Source organism: Equus caballus, chromosome 14, assembly GCF_041296265.1.
Source record: "Equus caballus isolate H_3958 breed thoroughbred chromosome 14, TB-T2T, whole genome shotgun sequence".
Classification (NCBI taxonomy): Eukaryota; Metazoa; Chordata; class Mammalia; order Perissodactyla; family Equidae; genus Equus; species Equus caballus.
The window spans coordinates 23316540-23342892 of NC_091697.1; the positions used below are offsets into that span (position 1 = coordinate 23316540).

Genomic DNA, 26353 nt, shown 5'->3' on the forward strand with positions numbered 1-26353 from the left:
CGAGCGAGTGGTGCTGATAGGACCCGCCTTTGAGCAATATCCCCAGGTGACCTTGTGAAGTTAGCACTGGAAGCCTGAGCTGTCTTTATCAGCATTCCGATCTCTATTTCGCTTGTGAAATACCTGAGCCTCGGGGCCCCTGAGCTGTCAGCAATCCAGAAGCACAGCAATCCTCTTGGTGGCAGTTTTGAGAGCAGGCATAGGAAAGAGAACTAACATCAGGATCCTGTGAGTCACCCATTCAGCAAATATTTATTAAGCACTTATCATGTGCAAGGCACATGACAAGTCCTGAGGACACAAATATGAATGAGATAATATTTGTCTTCTCCCCCCTCAAAAAAAAATCAGATAAACAAATGATATGTAGCAATAATTACACATTGTAATAAGTGCTAGTCAGAGGAGTGCTTCTGATAACAAACAAAGTGTGATGACGGTGGCAGTGAGCTCTAGAAAGAATGATCCAGAAGTTGTCTTGGAGGAGTTGATGACTAAGTCCTGAAGGCTGAAGAGGAGCCAGCTCTGTTCTGAGTTGAAGGAGGGGAGAGGTGGAGCAGGACAGGCAGATAATTTCTCACAGAGGAAACAGCGGGTGAGAAAACCCCGCCCCAGGAAAAGGGGGCTTGCATGAGAGGAACAGAGAGAGGGCCAGCGGAGCTGCTGGAGCTCCAGACAGAGGGAGAGGAAGGGGAGAGGAGGTCGGGGCGGGTCCCGGGCCAGAGCATGCAGGGCCTGGGGGCATGGAAAGCAAACCAGAGTTTATCCCCAGGGCCAGGGGAAGCTGTGGGAGGGTTCCACAGGCACTTGCAAAGTCAGATCTCTGTTGCACCTTGCCACAGGTGAGGGTGGCAGCAGCGAGGTGACGGTGAGGGGGCCCTGTGGCAGCGGGCGGGCAGGGGGCTGGGCCTTCACCTGGTTTGATCCTCGCCCCAGTTCTGGGAGGTGAGTGTCACCGTCCCCTCTGTGCGGAGGTGGCGGGGTGGGTTGGAGGCTGTATGGAATATCTCAGAGAGGGAAGAACCTTTCCAAGGAGTCCCAGCCAGCAATGGCCGCCGTGGGACCAGAATGGTCACGATAGTGAGAGTCTCTAGTGGTTACTGTTTGAGTGCTTTCCTTGTGATTGCCTCAGGTCTACCTCAGCCCAACGATGGGTGGAGATGTTATTTGCCCTTTCTGACCGATACTGGAGGTTACCTAATGTGGCCAAAGTCGCTCGGCCAGAGGTGGAAAAGCGACAGAAATCCTGGGGGTCTCACCCCAGAGACATGTCCCTGACCCCAGTGACCCTGATGCGGGGTCGGTGAGCCGAGGAGTTGAAAGAAAGATTTCTTGGACTCTCAAGATCTGGCAGTAGTGCTCTTTTATTTAGAGAATAGTGTGGAATAGCATGGGGACAGGACCCACGGGCAGTCAGAGCTGCTGCATGGGGAGAGGAGCCACGGGCAGTCAGAGCTGCTGCTGCTGCCAACATAGGTGGAGAGTAAGGCTAAATTTAAGGCATAGGTATGTGAGCCATCTCTTTACAAGACAAAGGAAAGAACCCGTAAAAAAGTTAAAACGGTATCAGTGCAGGTGGGGTCTGGCCACTGGGTGGTCCCACAACTTTTAGATAAGAATCAAATCGGATTAAGTAAAGGCAAGAAGCCACTACCCTAAATCAGTTACATGAGGTTGCCAGACAGTAACCAACTTAAGTTCTTCCTTTGGCATTGATTAAGAGTTTCTAGAGACAAGGTCATCTCCCTTCTTCCTGGCACAGAGAGGGAGGAATCCCCACAGATGCGGGTTTTCCCCACAAATGTAAATGCCTCCCAACAAAGGGCAAGGAAACTCTGCTCCTTGGAGCCTGCTTCTCACCTGCAGTTTTAAAAGCAACCAGCCTAAAAATCCTCATCAACCCCTGTCTTTGGGTATGAGCCCAGCTTCGCGTAACTGCCAAACCCAAGCTGCCTCTGCTAGCCCACCCCGTGCCTGGGTCCACCATTTATAAGGGCAGAGCGGAAATCACTGAGGAATTGAAAATCCTATTTCCTCAGACAGCATAACTGGGCTGTCAGCAGAGAGACATGAGGCCTGATCTGGCCCCCACCCTCCTTTTCCTGCTACTTTCCCTAGAGAGAATGATTCTCGGCTCATCTAAAAGGCTCCAGGAAACCAGGGTCCCAGGACACATTCCTTTGGAGTTTGAGTTCAAATTGCGTTCAAATAATGCAGTCTCAACCCCCTGTGCTGCCGTGTATGTTCCCCATCGTGGCGGGAACGCTGTTCCTTAGGCGGAAAGAAAGACAGCGAGGCCCGGGCGGGCGCTGCAGCCGCGGGCGCGCAGCCTGGAGTCTCGAGCTTTCTCTGCCAGTCGCCCCGGCAACTCAGGCTGAAGGTGGCGCAGCCCTGAGGATGCGCAGAGGGAAACGGGCTGGGAGGAGGAGCAGAGCGTTCCCACGTGCTGCGCTGCGGCTCCTCCGCACGCTCCTGCCCACAGGCCAGCGCAGGGCCCGGCACTTTGTGAGTGCATAGATAAGAGTAATAGCAGCAACTACGGTATTACGACGCTACTAATAATAGTTAACATGGGTTGAGTGCTTACTTTGCTAGACGCGAGCTAACTGCTGTCAGAAACAGATTAAAACAACCGTGCAGACCCCAATATCCGAAGATTATGCAGCTCCACTCTCCGTATGTAGTTCAAAGGAAAATATAATATAAAATAAGTATAATGGAAGCCAAACAGGATTCCAGTTCTCCCCCCTCGTGGGTGACTACGGCATCACTGCAAAACGGCCTTGCCTTGGGGGAGAGAGGAAACTGATCAGGCGTGTGCAAGGCTGTGTCCTCTGCCGTGTCCTCGGTTATGGCGGGGGGAGGAGGGGGGGCCGGGGGGTACCGGGGTGTGTGGAGGGAGGTGCTATTGGTTCCTGGACACAAAATTGCATTTGATAATTGAGTTCCACTTCCCTTCCCTCCCCGTCCTTCCCATTCCTCCTACTCTCCCTCTTAACCCACCCTCCTTCTCCCTACCCTCTGATAGCCCTCGGGGAGGGCTGTGGATCCTGATGCGGATCCTGACGCGGATCCTGACGTAAGTAGGACACCTTAGGGGACTGAATCCCCATTTGCATCCTTTCCAATTTTAGAATTTCGTGTTGGGCCTTTGTTAGATTTGAATTCTTTGGTGGTAACGAAAAAGGAAGTTGCTGATGACAGTATTCTCCCTTGGAGGGATGTTTTGCTGCAAATCTATGTTCAAACATTCTAAGTTGGTTCTTCCAGGCTCTGCAGCATCACATCTGTTGAGGACCAGCTGTTCAGGCTGCGGCAAGGAGCAGAGCTTGCATTCCAGAGCTCCGGTGCTCTAAAAGCGGCAAACACGTCTTCTCTTTCTTTTTTTAAATATATATATATAAAATCAGGAACATAAATTCTCTGAAGAAATCTATTTTAATGCTTCTGACATCTCAGTCCAGAAGCAGAATATCTAAGCGCTGTTTAAAAATTCACCAGGAATACTCATCAGTGAGAAAGCCTCTCCCTGCTCCTTCGGTTTCCGGGAGATTTTTGTGAGTTACAGAGATTGTGCAGAGTCTCAAAGGATGAGATGCGGGAGAAGGAAGAGGCTTGATTTCTATATAGAATGTGTTGTTCAATTATAGTTCTATAGAAAGAAGTAAAATCCCTTCTCCTTGGTGGGATTTTCCTTGAATCTTAAAAAAAAACCCTGATGGACAGATGTATATATGTATCTAAATCCATCTGTCTGTCTGCCTACCTATCTACCTCTCCACCCACTCATCCACCTGTCCACCTATCTGTCCATCCTCCATCCATCCATCCTCCATCCATCCATCCATCCATCCTCCATCCATCCATCCATCCTCCATCCATCCTCCCTCCATCCATCCATCCATCCTCCATCCATCCATCCATCCTCCATCCATCCTCCATCCATCCATCCATCCATCCATCCTCCATCCATCCATCCTCCATCCTCCATCCATCCATCCTCCATCCATCCATCCTCCATCCATCCATCCATCCTCCATCCATCCATCCTCCCTCCATCCATCCATCCTCCATCCATCCATCCATCCTCCATCCATCCTCCATCCATCCATCCATCCTCCATCCATCCATCCATCCTCCATCCATCCTCCCTCCATCCATCCATCCATCCTCCATCCATCCATCCATCCATCCTCCATCCATCCATCCTCCCTCCATCCATCCTCCCTCCATCCATCCATCCTCCATCCATCCATCCATCCTCCATCCATCCTCCCTCCATCCATCCATCCATCCTCCATCCATCCATCCATCTTCCCTCCATCCATCCATCCTCCATCCATCCATCCATCCTCCATCCATCCATCCTCCCTCCATCCATCCATCCTCCCTCCATCCATCCATCCATCCTCCATCCATCCATCCATCCATCCTCCATCCATCCATCCTCCATCCATCCATCCTCCCTCCATCCATCCTCCCTCCATCCATCCATCCATCCTCCATCCATCCATCCATCCATCCATCCTCCATCCATCCATCCTCCATCCTCCATCCATCCATCCTCCATCCATCCATCCTCCATCCATCCATCCTCCCTCCCTCCATCCATCCATCCTCCATCCATCCATCCGTCCATCCATCCATCCGTCCATCCATCCATCCGTCCATCCATCCATCCTCCATCCATGCATCCTCCATCCTCCATCCATCCATCCTCCATCCATCCATCCTCCATCCATCCATCCATCCTCCCTCCCTCCATCCATCCATCCTCCATCCATCCATCCGTCCATCCATCCATCCTCCATCCATCCATCCTCCATCCATCCATCCATCCATCCTCCATCCATCTTCCCTCCATCCATCCATCCGTCCATCCATCCATCCTCCATCCATCCATCCTCCATCCATCCATCCATCCATCCTCCATCCATCTTCCCTCCATCCATCCATCCTCCATCCATCCATCCATCCTCCATCCATCCATCCTCCATCCATCCATCCTCCCTCCATCCATCCATCCATCCTCCATCCATCCATCCATCCTCCATCCATCCATCCACCTAGTTCCCTGGATATCCTTTCTTGGCACGCACGTGATTTTGGTTGGTTGGGACACTTCTTGTTCTCTGACAATTTAGGAGACAACATAACTACCACAAAAAACAGCTCTCACATTATTGTTAAAACCATCCTTGTTGGGGCTGGCCCCATGGCCGAGTGGTTAAGTTCGCGCGGTCAGATGCGGCGGCCCAGGGTTTCGCTGGTTCGGATCCTGGACGCAGACATGGCACCGCTCGTCAGGCCACGTTGAGGCGGCGTCCCATATGCCACACTAGAAGGACCCACAACTAAAATATACAACTATGCACTGGGGGGATTTGGAGAGTAAAAGCAGAAACAAAGAAAGGAAGATTGGCAACCGTTGTTAGCTCAGGTGCCAATCTTTAGGGGGAGAAAAAATCCATCCTTGTCAACAAAGTAAAGGGAAATGATTTTTTTATGGGTTTGTAAAATGGTAGGTATCCTTTCAGAATATCTTCTTGGTGATTTCTTAGTCAATGCAGGGGGAAAATGAAATTTTAATGAAATTTCTCCGTCTTTGGTTGGAACCTCCTAAGGGGTGAGGTGAAACAGGACCTCGATTCTGTGTGCCTGGGTTTGAATCCTGACTTTGCAGATTGGTTAACCTCTCGGAACCTTGGCCACCTTAACATGCCCGTATGAACAGTACCTATCTCATGGGGTGTGGCGTGGTTGAAAGGCGAGAAGCCTATCGAGCACAGTGCCCGGCACTAAGTAAGCACTCCATCCATGCAGTTCTTCTTCTCACTCCCAGAACTGTTTGTGTTCCTGGAATTTGGGGGTTCACAGTACTAGAGAAAAGGACCCTCCTTTTTCCTTGTTTGCTGCCCCAAACTGATATGTCTTTCCCTGGTGGTGAAGTCAAAGAGAAAGGATATGCACTAAGAAGCCCATAGTTCCTGAAAGTGAATAAAAATGACATGTCAACTCCCTTGCCCCTACTCCTGGAAATGTATGCCCCAGTCTGGCCACTGAACCACAGACACACGTTTACGGGAGGCCAATAAGGCAGACGAGAGCTGCGGAGGTAGACCTGAGCCACCGGGCGTGACCCACTGAAGAGCTTCCATCTGGCCTCCTTCCCTGGCCTCTGCTACCCAACTCTACGACCCTGAGCGAATCCTTTAGCCAAGAGTCAGCTCTTAGGGAGCAGGTGGCCTCACTTTACGACTCACAATCAAAACTCACACTCTCTCTAGCAAATTCTGTTTCATCATCCTATTCTATACTTTCAAATATGATACTTTGCACCCAGATTACGTTTAGGAATGAAACTTCTGTTTTAAAAACAAAACCCAACTTTTTTTAAAATCCTGTCCATTGCTATTCTAGTGGCAGTGACGTTTAAAGGGGAAAAATGTGGGATTTGGTGGCTGGGGATTGGAATCCAGGCTCTCCCCCATGCTCACTGGGTGGCCTTGCAAGTCACCCAATGGCTCCATGAGATGGTTCCACATTCTGGTCAGCACGGCCGGGGTGTGAACCATGCTAGTGTATGTAAGTGCCTGACACCCCACAGGTGGTCAGCAGTTACTAGTTTCCTCTTCCACAACCAAGCTGTTCCGTCATTGCAGAGTCAGGAGAGCTGAGTCCCCTGAGACATGGGGCCATTCCACACACCTCCCGCAGGCGGTCTTTGGAATCCACTCTTCAAACACACCTGGGGCCGCTGCACTGTTCCCCCAGATCTGAGAGGGGAGTTACACCTGCATCCGTTTACACAGGGTAGCTGCCTGGACCCCGCCTGAGGCCTTGCCTGCAGCTTCACGGATTCACATTGCCACCAGTTCTCTTCCTGGGGAAATTATTTCAGAATAAATCTTAAATGCCCTGTTGCCTTTACTGAGTTCTGGCAGGTTCGTTCCTGGGTATGTTTGGTTTTTTTCTCTCTCTTTTGGTGTTGGGGGCTGGGGGTGGGAGAAGAGTTGAAAATAATCTGTTTGAAATTGTGACATTTGCTTGATCACATTGACATTTTTATGGTATCGAAGGCCTGCTTACTGAAATAGAACTTCAATGAAAAGGATAAAGCAAGCTCGGGCTTAGCTCTTGGCATTTGTATTCACTGATTCACCACGCTCCACCCCCCCATCTACCCACAAGCGATTTTTCACTGACACTTAATCAGATCGTGTGCAATAGAAAACACTGGCGGCTTGCGCACACACTGGATTTGGAGGCTGCTGTTCATTTTTAACTTCCTTGAGACAAACTGTCCTTTTCCAACCCTGGTAACCACACTGAATCACAAAGACACTTTTTCCAGCTAGCCAACACCACCCAATTTGACTAGCATAAGATTCAAACTTAAAATATCCCAACAAGACTGAGGCACGCCAAATCAAAACGTTCTCTAGTAAGAGAGGCTGAACTGGTACTGCTGGATAAAGAGTTCACAGGAGGGCACAAATGTTCATTTTCTGAATTCTTAGAGTTATTCAAAGTCTGTGGTCCCTATTCTCAGAGCATGGGTGGGGGGGGTGCTGCTGGAGGATATTTGCAAAGGAAAATTTTTGTAGGAGGGAAATGATATGAATTATTGGAAAAATAGAATGTTATTATGGAATGGCAGATTCAAAGCACAGGCTGCTTGTGTGAAATGGTATTTGTGGCACTCGTGAGAAGTAAGGGCTGATCTGAGCCAGTGAGGAGCTTCATCAAAATAGCTTTGCAAGGAGATGGTTCATTTGGCGGAGCAACTTTTCTTTTTTGCTTCCGGGGTGGGAGTAGAGGAAGAAGGGAATTAAGGAGCTGAACTGAAAATGGGACAGGGATTAGAAGCTAGGCAACTACGTAGAACCCCAGTAAAGTTAAATGGAGACAATGGCAACAGACCCAGGTATGACTAAGGAGGGACCGAGAACCTTGCAGACCAAAAAACAAAGTGGGGTTCTCAGGCTTCCTGACCCCAGTAAACATACTAAAATAGACCAGTGTACGTATCCCACCGTCTGTTCATGGAATCCTGTGTTACCTGTAAACAGTTTAGAGTCAAAGACATTTAGGGGGTAAAACACTTCCAACAAAGTCAATAGGCTTCTTCACTGTGGAACTTCTCAAAGCCTTAATCAGCTAATTCCTATCTTGACTTCCCAGGGCACAGGGTGCCTTAGTTTCTAAGCTTACTTAATGGCAGAATTTTTTATTTTTTGTCCTTTTCTTGTGGTGAGGACTTAGTACTCTGAAGATCATAATTTGGGAAATAAATATTAGAGTTTCTTGTTTATTACTCTCATTACATACTTCAGGGGGGAAAAAATTACCCTTTAAATGTTTTTAACTCACTTCATTGACATCTTCATTGTTCTTTAATTTTTAAAATCAGGAATTTACTTTCCCCCAGACTTTTGATCAGACTTTAAGGGAGTATTTCTTAAGCTTAAAAAAAAAAACAACTAAAAAAATTCCTTATTTTCCTTCTGAACCGGGTGTGGATATGAACCCATTACCAAAAGAGGTTTGAAATAACTTGATTGTTAAGGATGGTTCAGAACAGGGTAGAGAACTTTCCTTTTTGGGAGGATTTAGGTGAAGTACCAGTGAATTAGGAAATGCAGCCGAGACAGCCTTTCCCACTCTTTCCAGATTCACTATACTGTGATTTAAACACTAAGAGTATTATTTCAAGATACAGTTGTAAATAAATATCTCCTGAAATGAAGAAAACAAATCTACTCATGTCTTTCTTCTTCTTTCTCCTCAGTGGTGAAACCATCCCAGAATGCCCAGGGGTATTACAGAGGTGGCAGGCAGATGCCACTCACATCTCCAGTATCCCTGGGGCTTCCTCAGAGGCCCTTCACTGAACACTGAACAGAAGTTTTGGCTATTGCCAGCCAAAGCTTCTATACCCTTCTGGGGGATCCTGAGCACTGCTGGTTCAGCCATACCCTCAGGAACCACTTTAGTTGGAAGAGTTGCACGTTGGAGAAGACAGTTTAGAAGCAAAAGACCTCGACAGTCCATTTGTCTCAGGGCAAGAGCTGCTTCTTCTAGTCTTAAGAATACTACACTCGAGGTGAGAAAGAGCAGGAATTAAATCTAACAAAATGGGATGTCTATGTTATAATAATCCTTAGGTTAAAGTTTGAACATGCAATTTACAATACAAATACTAATACATCATAGTACACAGTAGTCCACACGATTAACGGACCAAATCAAAGATAATACTTTCACTTCACCTGCTATAAAGATTATCATCCCAGAGGCCACATCCTGTGATGTCAGGATCCAGGGAAGAACTGGGGGTTGAAAGTCAAGGGAGACTTTTAACCAAGATGCTCTTGTTGACTGGCCCAAAATCAAGGCTCTTCACTGACAAAGACCCAAAACTAAACCTCCCAAATATTGACCTTCCCTATTAAATAAGCATTTGTTCCCTTTTATTGGATATTTGGCCTTACGCAGGTGACTGAACGCTTGGACCCTGGACTTGGGCCTCACACACTTACTGAAGGCTACAAATAAAAACATGTCTGCAGGGCAGCATGTGAACTAACGGTGCAGGGCAAAGACAACCAGAGCCTGACGATCTGGGGGCTTACGTGAGCAAGGCACACTTGCTACCGGCACTTACGTGACTCGACGTCTTTCCATACTGGTTTGTTCTGCCCTGGCCCAGGAGAATATTCCTAATATTTTTTAAATGTTATATTCCCAATCATGGAAGCATAATCTACTTATGTTGAAAATAAATAAGTATATTAAAAGAAAGCTGAGTTAAAAGTTTTATTCATTCAACATCTCACATTACAAATATTTAAAAATTATATGCATACTGGTATAAATAGTCATTTGCAAACTATTTAATAACATTAATTTTCCACTAGCACTTCAACAAATGAACTCTTTTAAAAAAGGAACTGTGTTATATAACTTAAGAGTAGAACATACAAAAATAGGAACTTAACGTGAAAATGACTTTAATAAAAAATGAATTACCCTTATTTAAAATGCTATAATAAATACTACAACCTCCCCATACACAGTAAAAACTATATGGAAATTCAGCCAAGTAGTACAATTAACTGACATACTTAAATAACTTTTCCTTCTGATAATATGAGCAATACACTGGAAAAAAAAACACATTAGGGATTAGTAAAAACTAGACACCCACTTGCTAAAAGTTTCACTTCCAAAAAATATAACAAAAATCTGATGAAAATTATAAAAACTAATTATACTTTAAATTTTAAAAATATAAAAAATAAAACAGTTGAATACAATATTGTCCCAATTCTTACAATGCTATCAATCACAGTAGCTTTAAAATAAGATAATAAAATAAAGCAAATGACCAAAACCTCTTTTATTCCATTTTTAAAAATAATCTCAAATTTACATTAGTAGAAAGATTGATTTCTGATTCTTTTCTTTAGAAACACCAGCAAGAAAGAGGATTACTCTTAACAGTAGAAAATGACATTTTTAAATGTCTGCAATTAAAAACAAAGAATTACACTGCAAAGATCTTTCAAAAGTTTGAAATAAGTATTGCACATAACTTGAAGTTAACTTGCCACAATTCATCACATTCAAGTTTTAAATCACCTTTTAACAGAAGATTCAACTCTTCAACACAAAAGGGGTGCGTTATCAAGTCTTTCCAACAGCACTCTCAGAAAATGCGAAATTCATTCACTGCAAGTTTTATTTGCATTCTGCAGAGGTCTGTGTATGGAGAAGTATATATATTATACCAAAGCGTGGGGACCAGGGGGGGAAGGAGGAGGGTTCCTTTACATAGAAAATAATCAGAAACACTTTATTTTACATTGCAAAAATAACCATGTAATTACTCTGTAACTACATTGTAAGTACATGGCTGGTGCCATGCTAGTGCGCTAGAACTACATGCTTGGTAAATTGAAGTGATACCCTAAAATCTGTAAACTAGTTACATGTTAATTATGTTTTGAGTTACATGGTAACTCCCAACTACAATCCCATGTAATCTGAAGGACATGTAATCAATAAAGTTCAGAGTAATAGATAATAATTGTTTATGCCCTGTAAATTGAAGTGTAACCAAATAATCTGTAAACACGCTTGTCACACAATCACAAGTAAATATTAGTAGAATAACAATTTCTTACATTAGTCATGCATACTAACATTACACACCTGTCCCACGGCAGGCTAATTTTTTTTCTTTATATATAATTTAAAAGAGCAGACATCTCTGAATCAAACACTTAACAGCAATTTATTAATATTAAAAATGGCTAAACATTCACCAAAAATGTCTGCGTTATGAATAATTTTAAAAACTTAGTAAGAAGCTGTAGACAATTTTGTTATTTTAAATTTCATCACCCTATGCTTATGCATTTAATTTCTTTTTTTTTAGGAACTACAGTGTTATCTGTCATTTTCATGCGAATTTTTTTCATTAATTTGTGACTTTACATAGACTATTTCTTAAATTATAGGTACACCAATAGCTGGTGTTGGGGAAGGATGTTTAAGCAACATGCTTTCTCTTCTCTGCAGACTCTAAAATAGCATTGCCAGTGCACAACATTCATAATTTAAAATGTATGCAGAGCACTGAAATGTATAAAAAGCAGAATATAAGAAAATAAAATTTATTAAAATTATTTATATTAAAAAATGAAGTATATGAAGATCTCTCAGTAATAAAAGTACAAAAAGCTACTCTTTGCAATATGAAAAATTGAGGTATTGCATAAAGAGATATCCCGTCAGTGAAAAGTGTGCCTAAAAATGTTCACTGTTGGAAAAACAAGATATACAAAAGTAGTGCATAACAAATATACATTATGTGCATGACAAAATAAGTTAGCTACAAAAACACTGTACCGAAATTCAGCAGGTCATGTACAAAGGGAAAAATTATTATTCAAAGCTAGTTCTCAAACAGTGTTATTTCTTGTTAACTCATCACACCTGTTTACTGAGTAGGAACAGCACAATAGCACACCCCAAGCCACCTACAAGCATCGAAAAGAATGAAAAAGAGGCAAATGAATATTCCAATTAGAATTATGTAGTTCAGGAGAAAAGAAAAAAAAGTCCCTGACCAGCTACACAAGAGCACCCTCCGTTGGTTCGCATGACTGCTTTCAACATTTGCAGGGGAGTCTTTAAAGAAGCAGCTCCCTTTCCAGGTTTGACAATCAGACAGCAAATGCCTCCATTTTGACCTTTGGAATTGAATAGACAGGCAGTTCATTAAAGCCTGACTTACACAGAAAGGGCTGCTTCTCCTCAAGAGTCAGTGGGGTCATCAGCCAGGTGGTCCCACCCTCGTGCTGGGGCAAGTCTTTGGTTTTGAAGGATCCGAGATGGTACTGTTAGGTAGCACAACTAGCAAGATTGCCATTCGATTTTCTTTAAAGTTCTGCACACTGATAATAATCCTCTTAATGGTGGATAGGGCATTTAATAAGAGAATGTCGATTAAAATAAAAGTTACTTACTTCCATGACCAGGGCTTCAAGAGACTATTTTAAATTTACCCCTGAAGCATACTGTTCAACACATAAGAACGCCTTTCAAAGCTAGAATTGTATTTATAATAAAGCATGCATTACTTGATGAAGTTGGCACTTCAAACACTGACTATGTCCCATGCTAAGCTCTGAAACTGTAATGTTATTTTATTTTATAGGAAGAGTAAGATAAACATACGTACCTTTGCACAGATTTACACAGTTACTTAGTTCAACAGTGCAAAACACTTTGCAACTACTTAACTTTTTTTCATTTTCTATGTTACAACTAAATTACAGGATACCCAAAGGAACTTTCAATCTGAAAGGAAGCCAATCAGCAGCCGATCTGTATATGGGTCTGTCTTCCAGTTCTGGCTACAAGTGTACTATAGCACGAAATCAACAATGATATCCTTGAGGTATCTCTAGGTCTGGGTTGTTTTTTTTAACGTCAAAATGGAGAGCAAAGGCTGACCACCTGATGAGTGTTAGTAAATTAGGATATAGAGTTTATATATAACATCAAAAATAAAATTTATACATTTGTTCTTCAGGAGAGGAAATGCTAGTTTTCCCACCAGTTAATTCTAGCTTTGGTAGGTTTCCTGGGGCTGTGACCAGATAACTAAGTTTAAAAATAAATAAGTGCACTCCCCTCAGTAGTACATTTACCCAATTTTTACATTCTAAATTTTAAAAAGCGTGTAAAAGAAAATAAACCTAGCTCTGCCTACTTTTCTGCCTACTTTTCTAATTTTTTTCTGATGTGGTAGTAACTGTGAGGCACAATGAAATGATATTCAGCCTCTAAACCCTTAGACTTAGTTATAATGCTGCTTCAATCTTGCTCATGCATTTGTGCATTTGTGTTTGCTTTAACATGCTCTTTCCTGTTAATGATTGTTAACTTCCTCCACTGCTGTTGAAAGAATAAAAAGGGGATGGAAAAAAGAGAGGCAAAAAAGATGAAAGGGAACAAAAGGAAAAGGCCAAAGCACTTCCCTGGGGGAGAAACTGGGTCAGGATAGACTGATAGTGTTACTGTTGCATGGTTATTTTCATAAAAGTAGTCTTATATGTTATATTATTAACAATAATTTAATTAAAAACCCAAAATACTCTATTGTTTCATTTCTCTTTTAATAGTTCTCTCTCTCCTCTAAGAAAATGTTGCAGGAAGTTTGGATCCTCTTGGTCTCCAGCAAAACAAGAGAATAAAACTTCCATGCAACATGATGGCAATACCAAAAAGGAGTTCATACATATTTTCAGTGACACAAGAATCTACAAAACACCTATATTATAGGTCATTCTTTTCATTATACTATTGTTAAGTTAACAGACTGCTACAAAAGGACATGCCAGCATGAAGAGGTTGCAGAAGGGGTCAGAATTAACAGAAGAGTGCACTTATTCTGAGGCCTGAAAATGAGCACTGTAGTTATCCTTTAGTTCCAGCGGAATGAAATATGTCGAGGACGGTCACCGCCTTCCTTCACCAGGGGCTTGTGGAATTCCCTGCCAGCACGAGAATGAATAGCAGCCCAGCAATATTCACAGTAATACTGCAGACAGGTAACATTAGCACAGAAGAATGGAGCAAATTTTCCCCCACAACGGGCCCCCTGACATTCGTCACACAGCTGATCATCCAGGACATATGGCTTAACTTCCACCTGCAACCAAAAATAAAAGGAGTTCACATTTTTCAGTGAATGGACCGGGCAACTCTACTGTGTGTGTACATTTCCACCTACTGTGTGAATGAATCTGTGCCAAGGTGCTCAAAAGGAAGGGTTGATAATTCTTTTACTGAAACTAAGATAGTCCATCTTTTAAGAATCTGGTAAGGTTTTTTTTGAGGAAGATTAGCCCTGAGCTAACATCTGCTGCCAATCCTCCTCTTTTCACTGAGGAAGAGTGGCCCTGAGCTAACATCCGTGCCCATCTTCCTCTACGTTATACGTGGGACGCCTACCACAGCATGGTGTGCCAAGCAGTGCCATGTCCACACCCGGGAACCAGTGAACCCTCGGCCGCTGAAGCGGAATGTGTGCACTTAACCGCTGTGCCACCGGGCTGGCCCCCTCTGGTAAGGTTTTTATACCCATCATTTTACATTTTTGTCTTATTAAACACTTTTCAAAAGAAAAAAGGATTCCACCAGAAATAATAAAGTGAAGCCAACTGCTTAGACTAGAACAGTATGAGATTAAACCCACAGAGAGTTTTCATAGACACAAATCATCGCTTCAATTAGAGGATCTGGCTTTTTGTCACATGCAGAATTACAAATTAAGCAAAACCAACTAAGAGCTTCCCAGTTCCACAAAATAGCACTTCAATATTCAAACCAGAGGGAAGACGCCTGACTTCTGCGTCACAAGCTTCTGAGTTGTAATAATGCCTGGGGTCACGGTTTCTATTTACAGTGAACACATCTTGGGTTATAACCACAAACCTGGAACTCTGCAAAAACGAGATGCACGGTACTCACAATCTAAAGCCTTGCTTTGTTCTTTGTCAGTCAGTAAGAATGGTTTACTTCAGCCTAAGAGTCAGACGTGAATTTATGAAACTGGGGCTGTTCCAGTGTTCAATGGGCCAACCTGTCACTTGAGCCTCTGGAGCATTCAAAATAACCTGGCTATTAATTTACCGGGGGAAAGAATTGTTTATTTTTAGTCTTGGAGAGACTCATGGTTGAAATCCCTTACACCAGGTTATCACTACCAGTGGTGCCATCCAGTTCTGACAAGGAATCCTGACAAAGGTTAGCTGTGAACAAAAGAATGACATGGAAGGCAGAAAGCGCAGACAGAACCAGAGCACTAGGCTTCTGGCCCTGAGGCCATTCGTGACATCTACAGACTGGCACGAACACTGGTCAAAGAACCTGATCATAGAGGAGTACAAATTCAGTCTGAACTCCTAACGACTAACCTTACAGCTCTGAAACCTACGTTGGGATGAAGCAGCGAGGCATGAGAGACTATTACTCAGATGTACCTATTTTTTAGTGTGAATAAAACACAAGGAGGCATGTTAACGTACTATGCAACTAATCTTGCCCCCTTACTCCATGTTTATAATGGAATCTACACCTTTCTCTTTCATATAGTCACAGTATAGTATGATGACCACTATGATCTTAAATTTTATACTGCTACTAAAATAGAAGATACATGACATGAAACATAAGTGTAAGCCACTAGGTACTGACTTGATAGTTTCTACAACTTGAATTGAGAACAGCTGAACACAATCCATCAATCACAACTTTTTTGAGCACAGTGCCTCAGGGTGTAGGAGACCTAAGTCAGTCCTAATACACGTGCCAGTCTGCCGTGACATGTGGAACTGACACCAGAATATAAATCAACACACTCTTCCTTCATCAAGGTCTTTCTATGAAAAAAAAAAATGTCACCTGACCTAAACATTGTGCTTACTAATGTAGTTGATTCACATTCTGGTGTAAATTCCTATCTCACCACAAACCAGTAACAAACTCTTTGCCCTCTGGCAGTCAGTTCATAGGCCACACTTTGAGCAGTATTGGTATAAGATAGAGTTCTATCTACCAGAACTAAACTTCTGGGGACGGGACTTCTTGTCCTGGGCACTAAAACATTTGTTGAATGCATGAAACACAAAGACGAGAAATAAATCTGTGAGGGCAAAGAAACAAGACTTATAATGGAACATACAGTTTCAAATACAACACATTAGAAAACAGAGCAAAGAGCTATCTTTGCGGTTTCTCCAGTCTTTGATTCAGAGCATAAATCCAAACCAAGAGGAATTTAACAAGTGCTGAAAATAATGCAAACTAATTACTACCTAATTTCAGGTGGTAGGACAGATTACAAATAGAAAGATTGTGATTTCTTCTACTTAATCTGTTATAAATGAAATATTTCTAAGACATGCAGTCCAAGAAGTGAATTTATTCAAACATTTGTTACACAGTATCTTGGAAAATAGGGCTTGTTGAGGTATTCATGATGTCCCAGGATTGAGAAAAAAAAAAAGGTCAGGAGATCTCAAGGGCATTCATGTTTGTATACTCAGTATAACATAGTACAAAGGATTTAGTAAATATTTATTGAATGATTGACTAACTGAATAAATGAATGGATGGAGGTGACAGCTTAGGAAGGATTAAATTGACTCAAGTAAATTGATTATAGTGTTCTGGTTAGGCTACCCAAAAAATTAAGAGAGAGAAGAAATTCAGAGGAAATTCTTAGATATATTATAGAGCATGCATCTAATTGGTCCCATAGGTCTAACTATCTGCTGCCAATTTATTGTTGTATAAAATTCCCCTATTCCAACCTTGGTAATGACACATTAGAGGGCCATTTGTAGAACTTTCCAGAATGCAGTCTAGGACTTACCCGTTTATCTATCTCTCCGTGCTGCAGCTGAACAAAGCGGGCACTGATAGCAGCTATGTAACTCTGTTGATTAGAGAATGCGACTCGCCCAGCTCCTTTTGGGTACTTCAGCTCAGGGTCGGTGTCAATCCCAGCATAGCACACACCTCCATACAGCCGATCCATTATCATTGCAAGCTCCACTAAAAAAGACAGGAGCAGAGGGGATATTTGAAATCGGGAAAATCCATCTGGCTCACCAAAAGTTTCATCAAAAGCTGTTCATCCGAACTCTGAGCTCACGTCATCATAATGATTATTAAAATCAAACTTGTTGGGGGCTGACCCCATGGCCAAGTGGTTAAGTTCGCATGCTCTGCTTCAGCGGCCCAGGGTTTTGCTGGTTCAGATCCTGGACGCGAACATGGCACACCTCGTTAGGCCATGCTCAGGCGGCACCCCACATGCCACAACTAGAAGGAGCCACAACTAAAATATACAACTATGTACTGGGGGGACTTGGAGAGAAAAAGCAAAAAAAAAAAAATCAAACTTGTTATTACAACCAGTTGTCCACTATGCTCATCTTTAATCTTTTAACTAAGAGCAGGAGCTTTGGGTGTTTTACATATGTTCTCTTTTAATCTTCACAGCCGTATGAAGTAGGTACTAACTCCCTGAGGAAAATGAGGCATGGAGAGGATGACCAATCTGTCAAAGGTCACAAACAGATAAGTGATAGTGCTGGGCTGGGCACCCGGGTCTGTCTGCTCTGTACCATGTTGCCGCCATATATTTACCAGTTAGCAATGTATTGCTTCATATAAATAATCATTTGAACACTAGAGAACTGATTCGTAGACTCTTTGTTTAGGGGGTCCTTCCAGCTTATCTCCATCAAAACCTTGTTACCTTTCCCCACAGTCTAGCTAACTGTCAATTTTTCATATAAAAAGTTGAAATAATGAGTCTATCTTCTCTATGAAATGTTATAATTTTGAAACTGCATTCTTGTTTATGTTCTTTATCTCACTTATACTTAGACCTCAAATTACTTGAAATTAGGGATGTAATTTCTTCTGTAAGTACTCCTCTAACAACATGCTGCACTGTTGAGAACCCTATTATATTTCAGAGCTCAGTAAATAGCTGTTGAGCAAATGAGGACATGGAAACAAACACTGAATATCTCAATACACAATCTATTCTTGAAGAGATTTCTTTTTGGATGATGATGAGAGTGATGCTCATTAACATGAGATACTACACTAAGCACTTCGCATTGATTATCTCATTTAATCCTCACAGCAACTCTATATAAAGTAGATATTTATTATTCCATTTGAAAGATGAGGAAATTGAGAATTAGAGAAATTAAGTAATTTTTACAAGGTCATTCAGCTATTAACTGGGAGCAGAATACATGAATTCAAACTCACACACTTTGATTCTAGAACTCTCATTCTAAGACAATAACTCGAATGCTTATGGAGAATTTATCCTGAAAAATCTTCATATTTCTTACACTAAAGGATAAAGAGGGCTTTTTTGGTTTGTTTAATCGTACCAGCTCGTAATGGACGAGGAACACCACCAACAAATATAGTTTTTCGTGGGTCAAGAGGCTGTGAACCATCCATCACAAAGTCACTGTCACTGAGATTCCAAGGCCGAATCTGTACCTAGAAAGCAAGCAAACCAAAAGGTCTCATTCTCAATGCAGACAATTTATGGGGAAAAGAAGTTTAAAATTATTAAAGAGTATTTTACTTTTAAAAGCAATAATCCACACCATTACAAATCAATAAAACTCTGAAATTAGAAAAAAATTAAAAATAGCATATCCGAACTCTTCATTTTATTTTTAAGAGTAAACTAAACCAAGATGGAAAGTTAATTTAATTGCCTATTATAAGCCAAATCACTAACATGTCCTTAACTGTCTGTAAGCCAATTAGCTGTTTTCAGCTCATTTGGGCCTCTACCCTACCCAATACCCCAATATCCACAGAATTTAAATTCAGCATGGGAGCTGATGTTGATTAGTACACAGTGCTAACTAAACTAGGATTGTGTGCCCAATCCTAGGTCCAGGAAATGCAAACTGCTCCTGACACTAACAAGTCTGTTGCATTATTTCACAATAAAAACATTACTGATATTTACAATAAACTTATGGTAAAGCACTTTAGTATGTCTATTAGACCAGTCAGCCAAGAGTCATGTAGCTCATTTTAAGTGTTGGCATTTATTAATTGTTACAAATGCCCACACCAAAGGCTATGTGTTGATAGTAGGGTATTCCCAACACGCACATCAATGAAGTCTTAAGGTCAGAGGTACCAAATTCAAATACCTATGGGGACTGGCAGGGAACATAAACAAGTCAAGTAGAAAGAGTCTAGGTGATAGGAACTCCATGACAACCCCAAGACACCACGGGGAGCTCCACAAATTACTGCTTGAAATGAGCCCATTCACAACTCTATTCTGCACTGTACCCCATCACTAGGTGCTGGCTGAGTGATATTAAACTGCTGATTTTCCAGATTCATCAAAACAGGCCAGTTGCTACCATCCCTAAAGATTAAATTCTATGATAAAGAAAAACTTTTTCACAAACAAAACACAATACGAAATGTACAGGATAGAAGGGTAAATTGGTTCTATCCTAAAGGATAGAATTGGGTAAAATCTTCATCAAACAGAGGGGAGAAAGAGAAAGACATAAATTTGTGATTTGAGTTCTATTATTCAGAGGAAATTCAGCTACTTTATCTTTATCAAATGTATTATAAAGTGAAGACTTCTAATAGTAAAGATTTACCAATATTTTAATTACCCAAAAATTTGGTATCAAAATAATGTGCACAAGTATACAGAATGTCAATGTTAGGAGCCTGACAACAACAAAATTTTGCTTCGATTCTACTTACAAATGCGTCAATTAACAGACACATCAAGACGTCTGTGGGTTTTTCAAACAAAGCAAAGGAGGCGGCAAAAACAAGAAGCCATTTTCATGCGAGACTACACTTACTGGCTTATCTTTGATAGTGGGACTTGACACACACAGGTAGAGTTTTCCATCTTCTTCAATACACGCATCAATGAGAGCCTGAACAGAGCTTTCATCTTGAAATAGCAGGAATGCATAGCCTGATAAAAAGGGGAAAAAAGCATATGTTTTCCTAATTTTTCTTTGTCATTCTTCAAGAGAAAGGAAGCATAAACTAAAACTAAGGAAAGGAAAAGGAAGTAAAAAATGAAAACTTTATATTCCTACCCAAAGTCTGATAATATCAACATTAAGTTCATTTTGCTATCTTGAAACATTTTTTAGAGTATCTGAATTGAAAGCATATATTAGGCAGAAATTTTAAAGATGCATTTGGGAAAATAAAAGTTTAACAATAGAAAATTTTATAATGAAGGTAAACATTTATGAAAAGGCTAAATATTAAACAATATAAGGATAAATTATACATGTATATTGAATCTTGAATCTTGAGAATTACCTTTAGGAGGAAAATAGGATTTGCTCTCTGCTTTATGAGGCCAATCCACAATCAAAGGGCCAAAGCGACGAAAACTAGCTGTGATCTCATCTAATGAATAACAGCAAAAAAGTAGATTAATATTTTTATGATTATTTTTTAGAAGTAGTTTTTTTTAAAAAAAAAAAAGTTTACATCTACTATTTACAAGAACAGTGCAAAGAACTCCTGTATCCCCATCATCCAGAGTTCCCAACTGATAAGATTGTGCACATTTGCTTCCCCTCTTCCTTCTCTCTTCCCCTTCCTCCTCCTATCGGTATGTGTGCATGAGTCGATCTATCTACCATCGTTTTCTGACACGACACTCTGTGACCCCAAAACACAACTAACTGTTGTTGCCTGTTCAAGGCAAGGTCACTTCCTTATGTGCCACTATATAAACTTCCCAATCAGGAAATCAACATTGATACACTACTACCGCCCAATTCACAGACTCCATCCAAATTTCAAACTATCCCAACAGCATCTCTTTTTCTCTTTCTGATCCAGAATCCTATTCAGAACACATGTGACATTTAGTTGTCATGTCCCTAGGGCAGCAGCCTTCTTCAGTTTGGCACAGCTCCTCATTCTTTCCTGTCTTTTACGTCTTTGACAGGCCATTCATTCTGTAGGATGACTCTCAGCCTTGGTCCGTACTCTGTTTCCGCATGACCAGACTCATGCTATGCACTCTAAAGAGGAATATTGCCATAATATGCCATGTCATCCTGTCCTACTACTAGCATCTTAATTTAGATCACCTCGTCAAGTTGGTATCTGCCTGGTTTCTCTACCAAAAAGAAACCATTTTTCCCTTTGTATTTGATTAGTATTTTGTAGTGGGATATTGTGTTATCCATCAATATCCTGTTCCCTCCTTAGCCTTGGCATCCATTGAAGACTCCTGCCTATATCAACTGCTACAATGATAGTTGTGAAATGGTGATTATCTACTTCCGTCATTTCTTCCACATCTATTAGTTAGTACTATACAATAAGGAAGAGTCTTCCCTTCTCTCCCATTCATTTAGTCATGTATTTATTCATTACATCAGTATAGACCTTTTATTCAATGAGTTGTAATCTGATTCTCTCCTTATTTATTTTGATAAATTTATCCACCAAATTGTCCCTAATTCGGCCAGTGGGAGTTCCCATGTCCTTCTGACCTATCCTCATCATTCTTTAAGCACTTCAATACTTTCTGACCCAAGAAAATACCCCAGGCTTTCATCTTGTTCTTTCTCTGCCCTAGCCATAGAATCAGCCATTTTTTTTTTTTTTCAAGAAGTCCTATTTCCTTTCAGTGACATAAGATATTTAGAACTAAGACTTGGGTAATCCATATGCTCATTGCTAGTGGATATTTATTATTTCCAAGTGTTCTCAGTGGACAAAGCTAGGAAATACATGAATATACACATAACTATTTCGCTGTGTGTATGTTTATAAAAGTGAGTTCATATTGATACTTCCAATTCTACTCTAACATTTCATGTTTTTTCTAGCCCTCCCCCTTGTCATGTTTGTAAATTCTCCTCTCACTGTGAGAAAGTTAGCTCCCATTAGCCTCAATATACAGATCTTCCTTAACTAACGATGGGGTTATGTCCCAATAAATGCATCGTAAGTTGAAACTACTGTAAGTTGAAAATGTATTTAGTACACTTAACCTAACAAACATCATAGCTTAGCCTAGCCTACTTTAAGTGTGCTCAAAACACTTAGATTAGCCTGCAGTTGGGAAAAATCATCTAATACAAAGCCTATTTTATAATAAAGTACTGAATATCTCATGTAATTTATTGACTACTGTACTGAGAGTGACAAACAGAATGGGTGTGTGGGTATCGAAAGGGTGTAAGTGTATTGGTGGTTTACCCTTGTGATCACGGGGCTGACTGGGCGCTGTGCTCGCTGCTGCTGCCCAGCATCACCAGAGGGGATCAGATCACATATTGCTAGCCCAGGAAAAGATCAAAATCCAAAATTCAAAGTACAGTTTCTACTGAATGCGTATTACTTTCGCACCATCGTAAAGACGAAAAATTGTAAGTTGAACCATCATAAGTCAGGGACTGTCTGTGTTTATTTACTTGTTCAACGTCAGCAATCTTCAGCTACCCTGGGGGACTCCTGTACCTTCCGCCTCTGCAGCCCAGCCCTTGTTGCCCTAATTTACTGAACATCACACACACTGCTGCTGAAGCCTCGGAGCAGGCCCCTTCCACAGACATACCTACACACACACCCTCCATTGACACCCTATTCCCCCTCGCCAATCCACTTCCTTGGACGCCAATATCTCTGAGTCTCGTGAGGATGGGAAAGGAAGGACACACAGGAGAGGATAGGCAGGGAAGATCTGATCGTATTTTACCAATAATTTAAATGATACTGTGTTATATATTTGGACAACTAATGAGTAAACTATAGGAAAATCAATTTCCAAGGAATCCCTGGAAAGAGTAAGTAAGTAATGTGTAAGTAAGATCTGGGAGCAGTGCAGAATAGAGGAACAGAAAGTGAGATGGGGAAGATGCTTAAATTCCAGTGTGGGAGAACTGTTTTTGTCTCCTCCAGATTGTGAAACAGTACAGTGTGTCCTGCTATGATCTGCTTTCTATAGTGCCATTTAGTTCATGTGAGATTTTTAAATAGTGGAATGATGTCAGTGTAACCTGGAAGTTGTATGGTTCACAAATGGTGAGCTACCATAGTGGGAACAAAATTATAACCCTTATCAGGAAAGGAAAAACCCCCAGCTTGTCTGATGTGCAGGCAGGAGCCCTCTCAGCTCTCTTATAAGAAAACCAAAAATGAGCACAGTGACCAGGGCTCTTTCGCCAAAGACATGTCCTCCCAACCTTGGAGGGCTCTTATCTCCTGGGAGGTTACATTTCCTCAGGTGCTCAGGGGTCCACTTCCACCCGCCTTGCCTCCAAGCTCGCAGACCAGCATTTCCACTCTGTTGGTTTTGTGCATTTTCAGCATTCCTTGTGGCAGCTTCTAACCATGCTGAGCTACTTGCCTGAACTGTCCACGTTATTTCCAAGGTACTAACTCTCTTTTTGTTAGTGCTTCTGGTACAAAGCTCATTAGGTTCTGAAAGATCTGCCTCTAACTCTATTTTTCCCATAAACTCTGTAATTTTTAGCGCACAATTCTACAGAACACAATGTTCTACAGGAATACATATTTTACATTACAGTAGAAAGGACTGCCTACCTAAATTGCTACTGACTTATCAACATAGTTGGTCTTAAGGATAAGGCAAGATGACTAACACAATTCCCGTTAATTTTGCTCCATCTAACCACTTCTGCTTTGCCGAGCTGGTCAAATTTACCCAGCCTCTAAGAATTTTAGGAATTGTACATTTAAGAGTGATCAGTAATTTTCCAAAAAGATATAGACTATCTAGGCCAGAGAAGGAGTTTATCTCATGCAAGGTCAGATAAAATTCAGTCTTCTCCTTTTGTATGTAAGCATGTAATTTACTCATCAAAGACCAGTTGAGGCTCAGGAATGCTGAAGATTTGACTTTAAAGCATCAAAAACCCTAGAATCCAAAATACTAAGGAAAATGAGGATTCCAGCTAAAGAAAAGAGAAGGCCACACCCAGGAGCTTACTAGAGTGGACAACATTGTGATCAGATGGTCAGCCCAGGACTAACAGTTTGAACACAAGCTATGCCCTCTGTGGACAGGATGGACATTGATTCAGTCTAGCCTGAAACTGCAGCACAGCTTTCTTCAAGACATTTTACCATAGACAAAAACATCCTGTGTTGACTTCAATCTTTGGCTTTTTGAAACCATTTTTGTCTCAACATTCCAAAAGACTGATAATCTTAAGGAAATGTAGTGGCTCGATAAGGTTAATTTCAGTCTAAATAGGAAGTTATTAAACTTTATTATTAGACCTTATAGATTTTTAGAGAAAACTCTTCTATTCTCCATAACATTAATTAGTTTATTTCCAGCTCCACTCAGGAAACTAACGAAAAAGAGATTACGGAAAACAGCAACCCAGGAGTATATGGTTGCTATATGGTCCGATATGTTGATTTTTATTAGAGTGACTTAGACCCACAGATGAATAAACTATTACTGGACAACTAGCCCTCCAAAGCTTTGCACGGCTGGCTCCTTGTTCAGGTCTCAGCTCAAACACCACTTCCTCAGCGGATGTCCTCAACCATCTACTCTAAGAAGACTCCCTGCGTCGTCTATCACATCACTCCGTTTGCAGCACTGCTTCTCTAATATTTTCTTGCCTGTTTACACCACGTTTTTTAATCCGCCTTCCCCCACTAGAACGTAAACTCTATGAGAGCAGGGACTTCCTATCTTGCTTACTATTGTAAACGAGCCTAAGAAGAGGGCGTGGAATTTAGAAAGCATGTAAATTTTGCGAAGTGAAAAAATACTCACAAAGTGATAGAACTCTTAAGATCCCCTAAAATTGTAGGCTATACTTTTCAAAAGTTCATGCTTAATATAAGATTTTAAGCTTTTAAACAATTACACTTACAGAGCACTGAAAAAAGGCAGGAAAGAAATAGGAAAATACATAAGTGAATTTGGCCAAGGCAGCAAACAAGACAAAAACGTAGTTAGCATCTATCTTTGCCCACAATAGAACCCTTGAGAAGTTTTCCCAGTGACATTTTCTCTTTTTCACTTAGTCCAATCACTTGCTTCAGTGGGTTCCCCAAGTCCTGATCCTCTTCCTTCTGTGAACTAATCTTACATGCTATGATAGGAAGATATGACAAGAGAACAATGCAACCAAAACTGAACACCTGGAGGGGCCAGCCTGGTGGCACAGCAGATAAGTTCGCGTGCTCCACTTTGGTGGCCCAGGGTTCATGGTTCCAATCCCAGGCGCAGACCTATGCATCGCTTATCAAGCCATGCTTTGGCAGCCATCCCACAGAGAAAAATAGAGGAAGATGGGCACAGTTCAGGGTCAATCTTCCTCAGCAAAAAGAGGATTGGTAGCAGATGTTAGCTCAGGGCTAATCTTGCTCAAAAAAAAAAATCCAAAAAACAAAAAACTGAACACCAGGAGCAGATAAGATTGTTGTTATAATAAAAGCAACCACTATCTATGAGCTATCTATCTACTATGCGCCACAGTCTGGGCACGGCGCTATAAACAGTGATTTCTAAATATACCTTCATCGATGTCAGGAGGTAATCCACCCACAAACACCTTGCGAGAATATCGTTCCACTCTTTCTCCATTCTGGTGAGTGAAGCAGTGAGGTGAACCCAGGCCACTATGAAGAGGTTGATCCCCACGGCCATCATCCAAGAATCCATCTTCCATTGGAAACAGTGAAGACTGACCTGGAACAGAAAGCAGGAAAAAAGCTAACAGAAAATGTTCCTTGCCACTAGTTATCTCACACAAAAACAAGGAAAATAGCAGATGCAATAAAATTGCTGCTTTCACTTTTCTCACTGAATAGGATCACTTAGATATGCTCTTGAATTTCCATCACCTTAAAGGTCTAATTGACTCAGGAGAAAGCACATGGTTAAACAGAGGGCTGCTCAACTATCCCACTGGGATCCAGAAACTTCAGTGAGGTACAATGGAAGTACAGTAGGAGAGAACACTCTTTTGAAAGCAGTTGGCAGCACACTGCCTTGGCAGGGCCCTTGGGCCATTGGCAACCTAGACACGTACACTAAGTATTAAATGGACTATCAGATGTTAGATCACTTAAATTCCCTTAAAACATCGAATAATATAGCCTGCACAATTAGCCTCTAAGAAGGTCCTCAAAACGAACAAGTCAATTTTTAAATTGAGCACTCAGCTTAGTTTACCTTAACTAATGGGATATAATCAAAATCCATTTA

General features: G+C 41.6%; 1 protein-coding gene across 4 annotated transcripts in view; it reads right to left on the reverse strand.

The window, feature by feature from the left end:
* Positions 1–9805: 9805 nt before the first annotated feature.
* The window catches only part of CPEB4 (cytoplasmic polyadenylation element binding protein 4), a 63649-nt gene continuing 47101 nt past the window's right edge, over positions 9806–26353 (reverse strand). For all 4 annotated transcript variants that reach the window (XM_005599224.4, XM_001502804.7, XM_023617218.2 and 1 more), the window contains 6 exons: positions 25661–25834; positions 20452–20541; positions 19974–20092; positions 18501–18615; positions 16955–17136; positions 9806–14227 (listed from right to left, as the gene is read on the reverse strand). In XM_005599224.4, the coding sequence (XP_005599281.1) occupies positions 14000–14227; positions 16955–17136; positions 18501–18615; positions 19974–20092; positions 20452–20541; positions 25661–25834 (908 nt within the window). In that variant the 3' untranslated portion in view covers positions 9806–13999. The remainder of the gene's footprint in view (positions 14228–16954; positions 17137–18500; positions 18616–19973; positions 20093–20451; positions 20542–25660; positions 25835–26353) is intronic.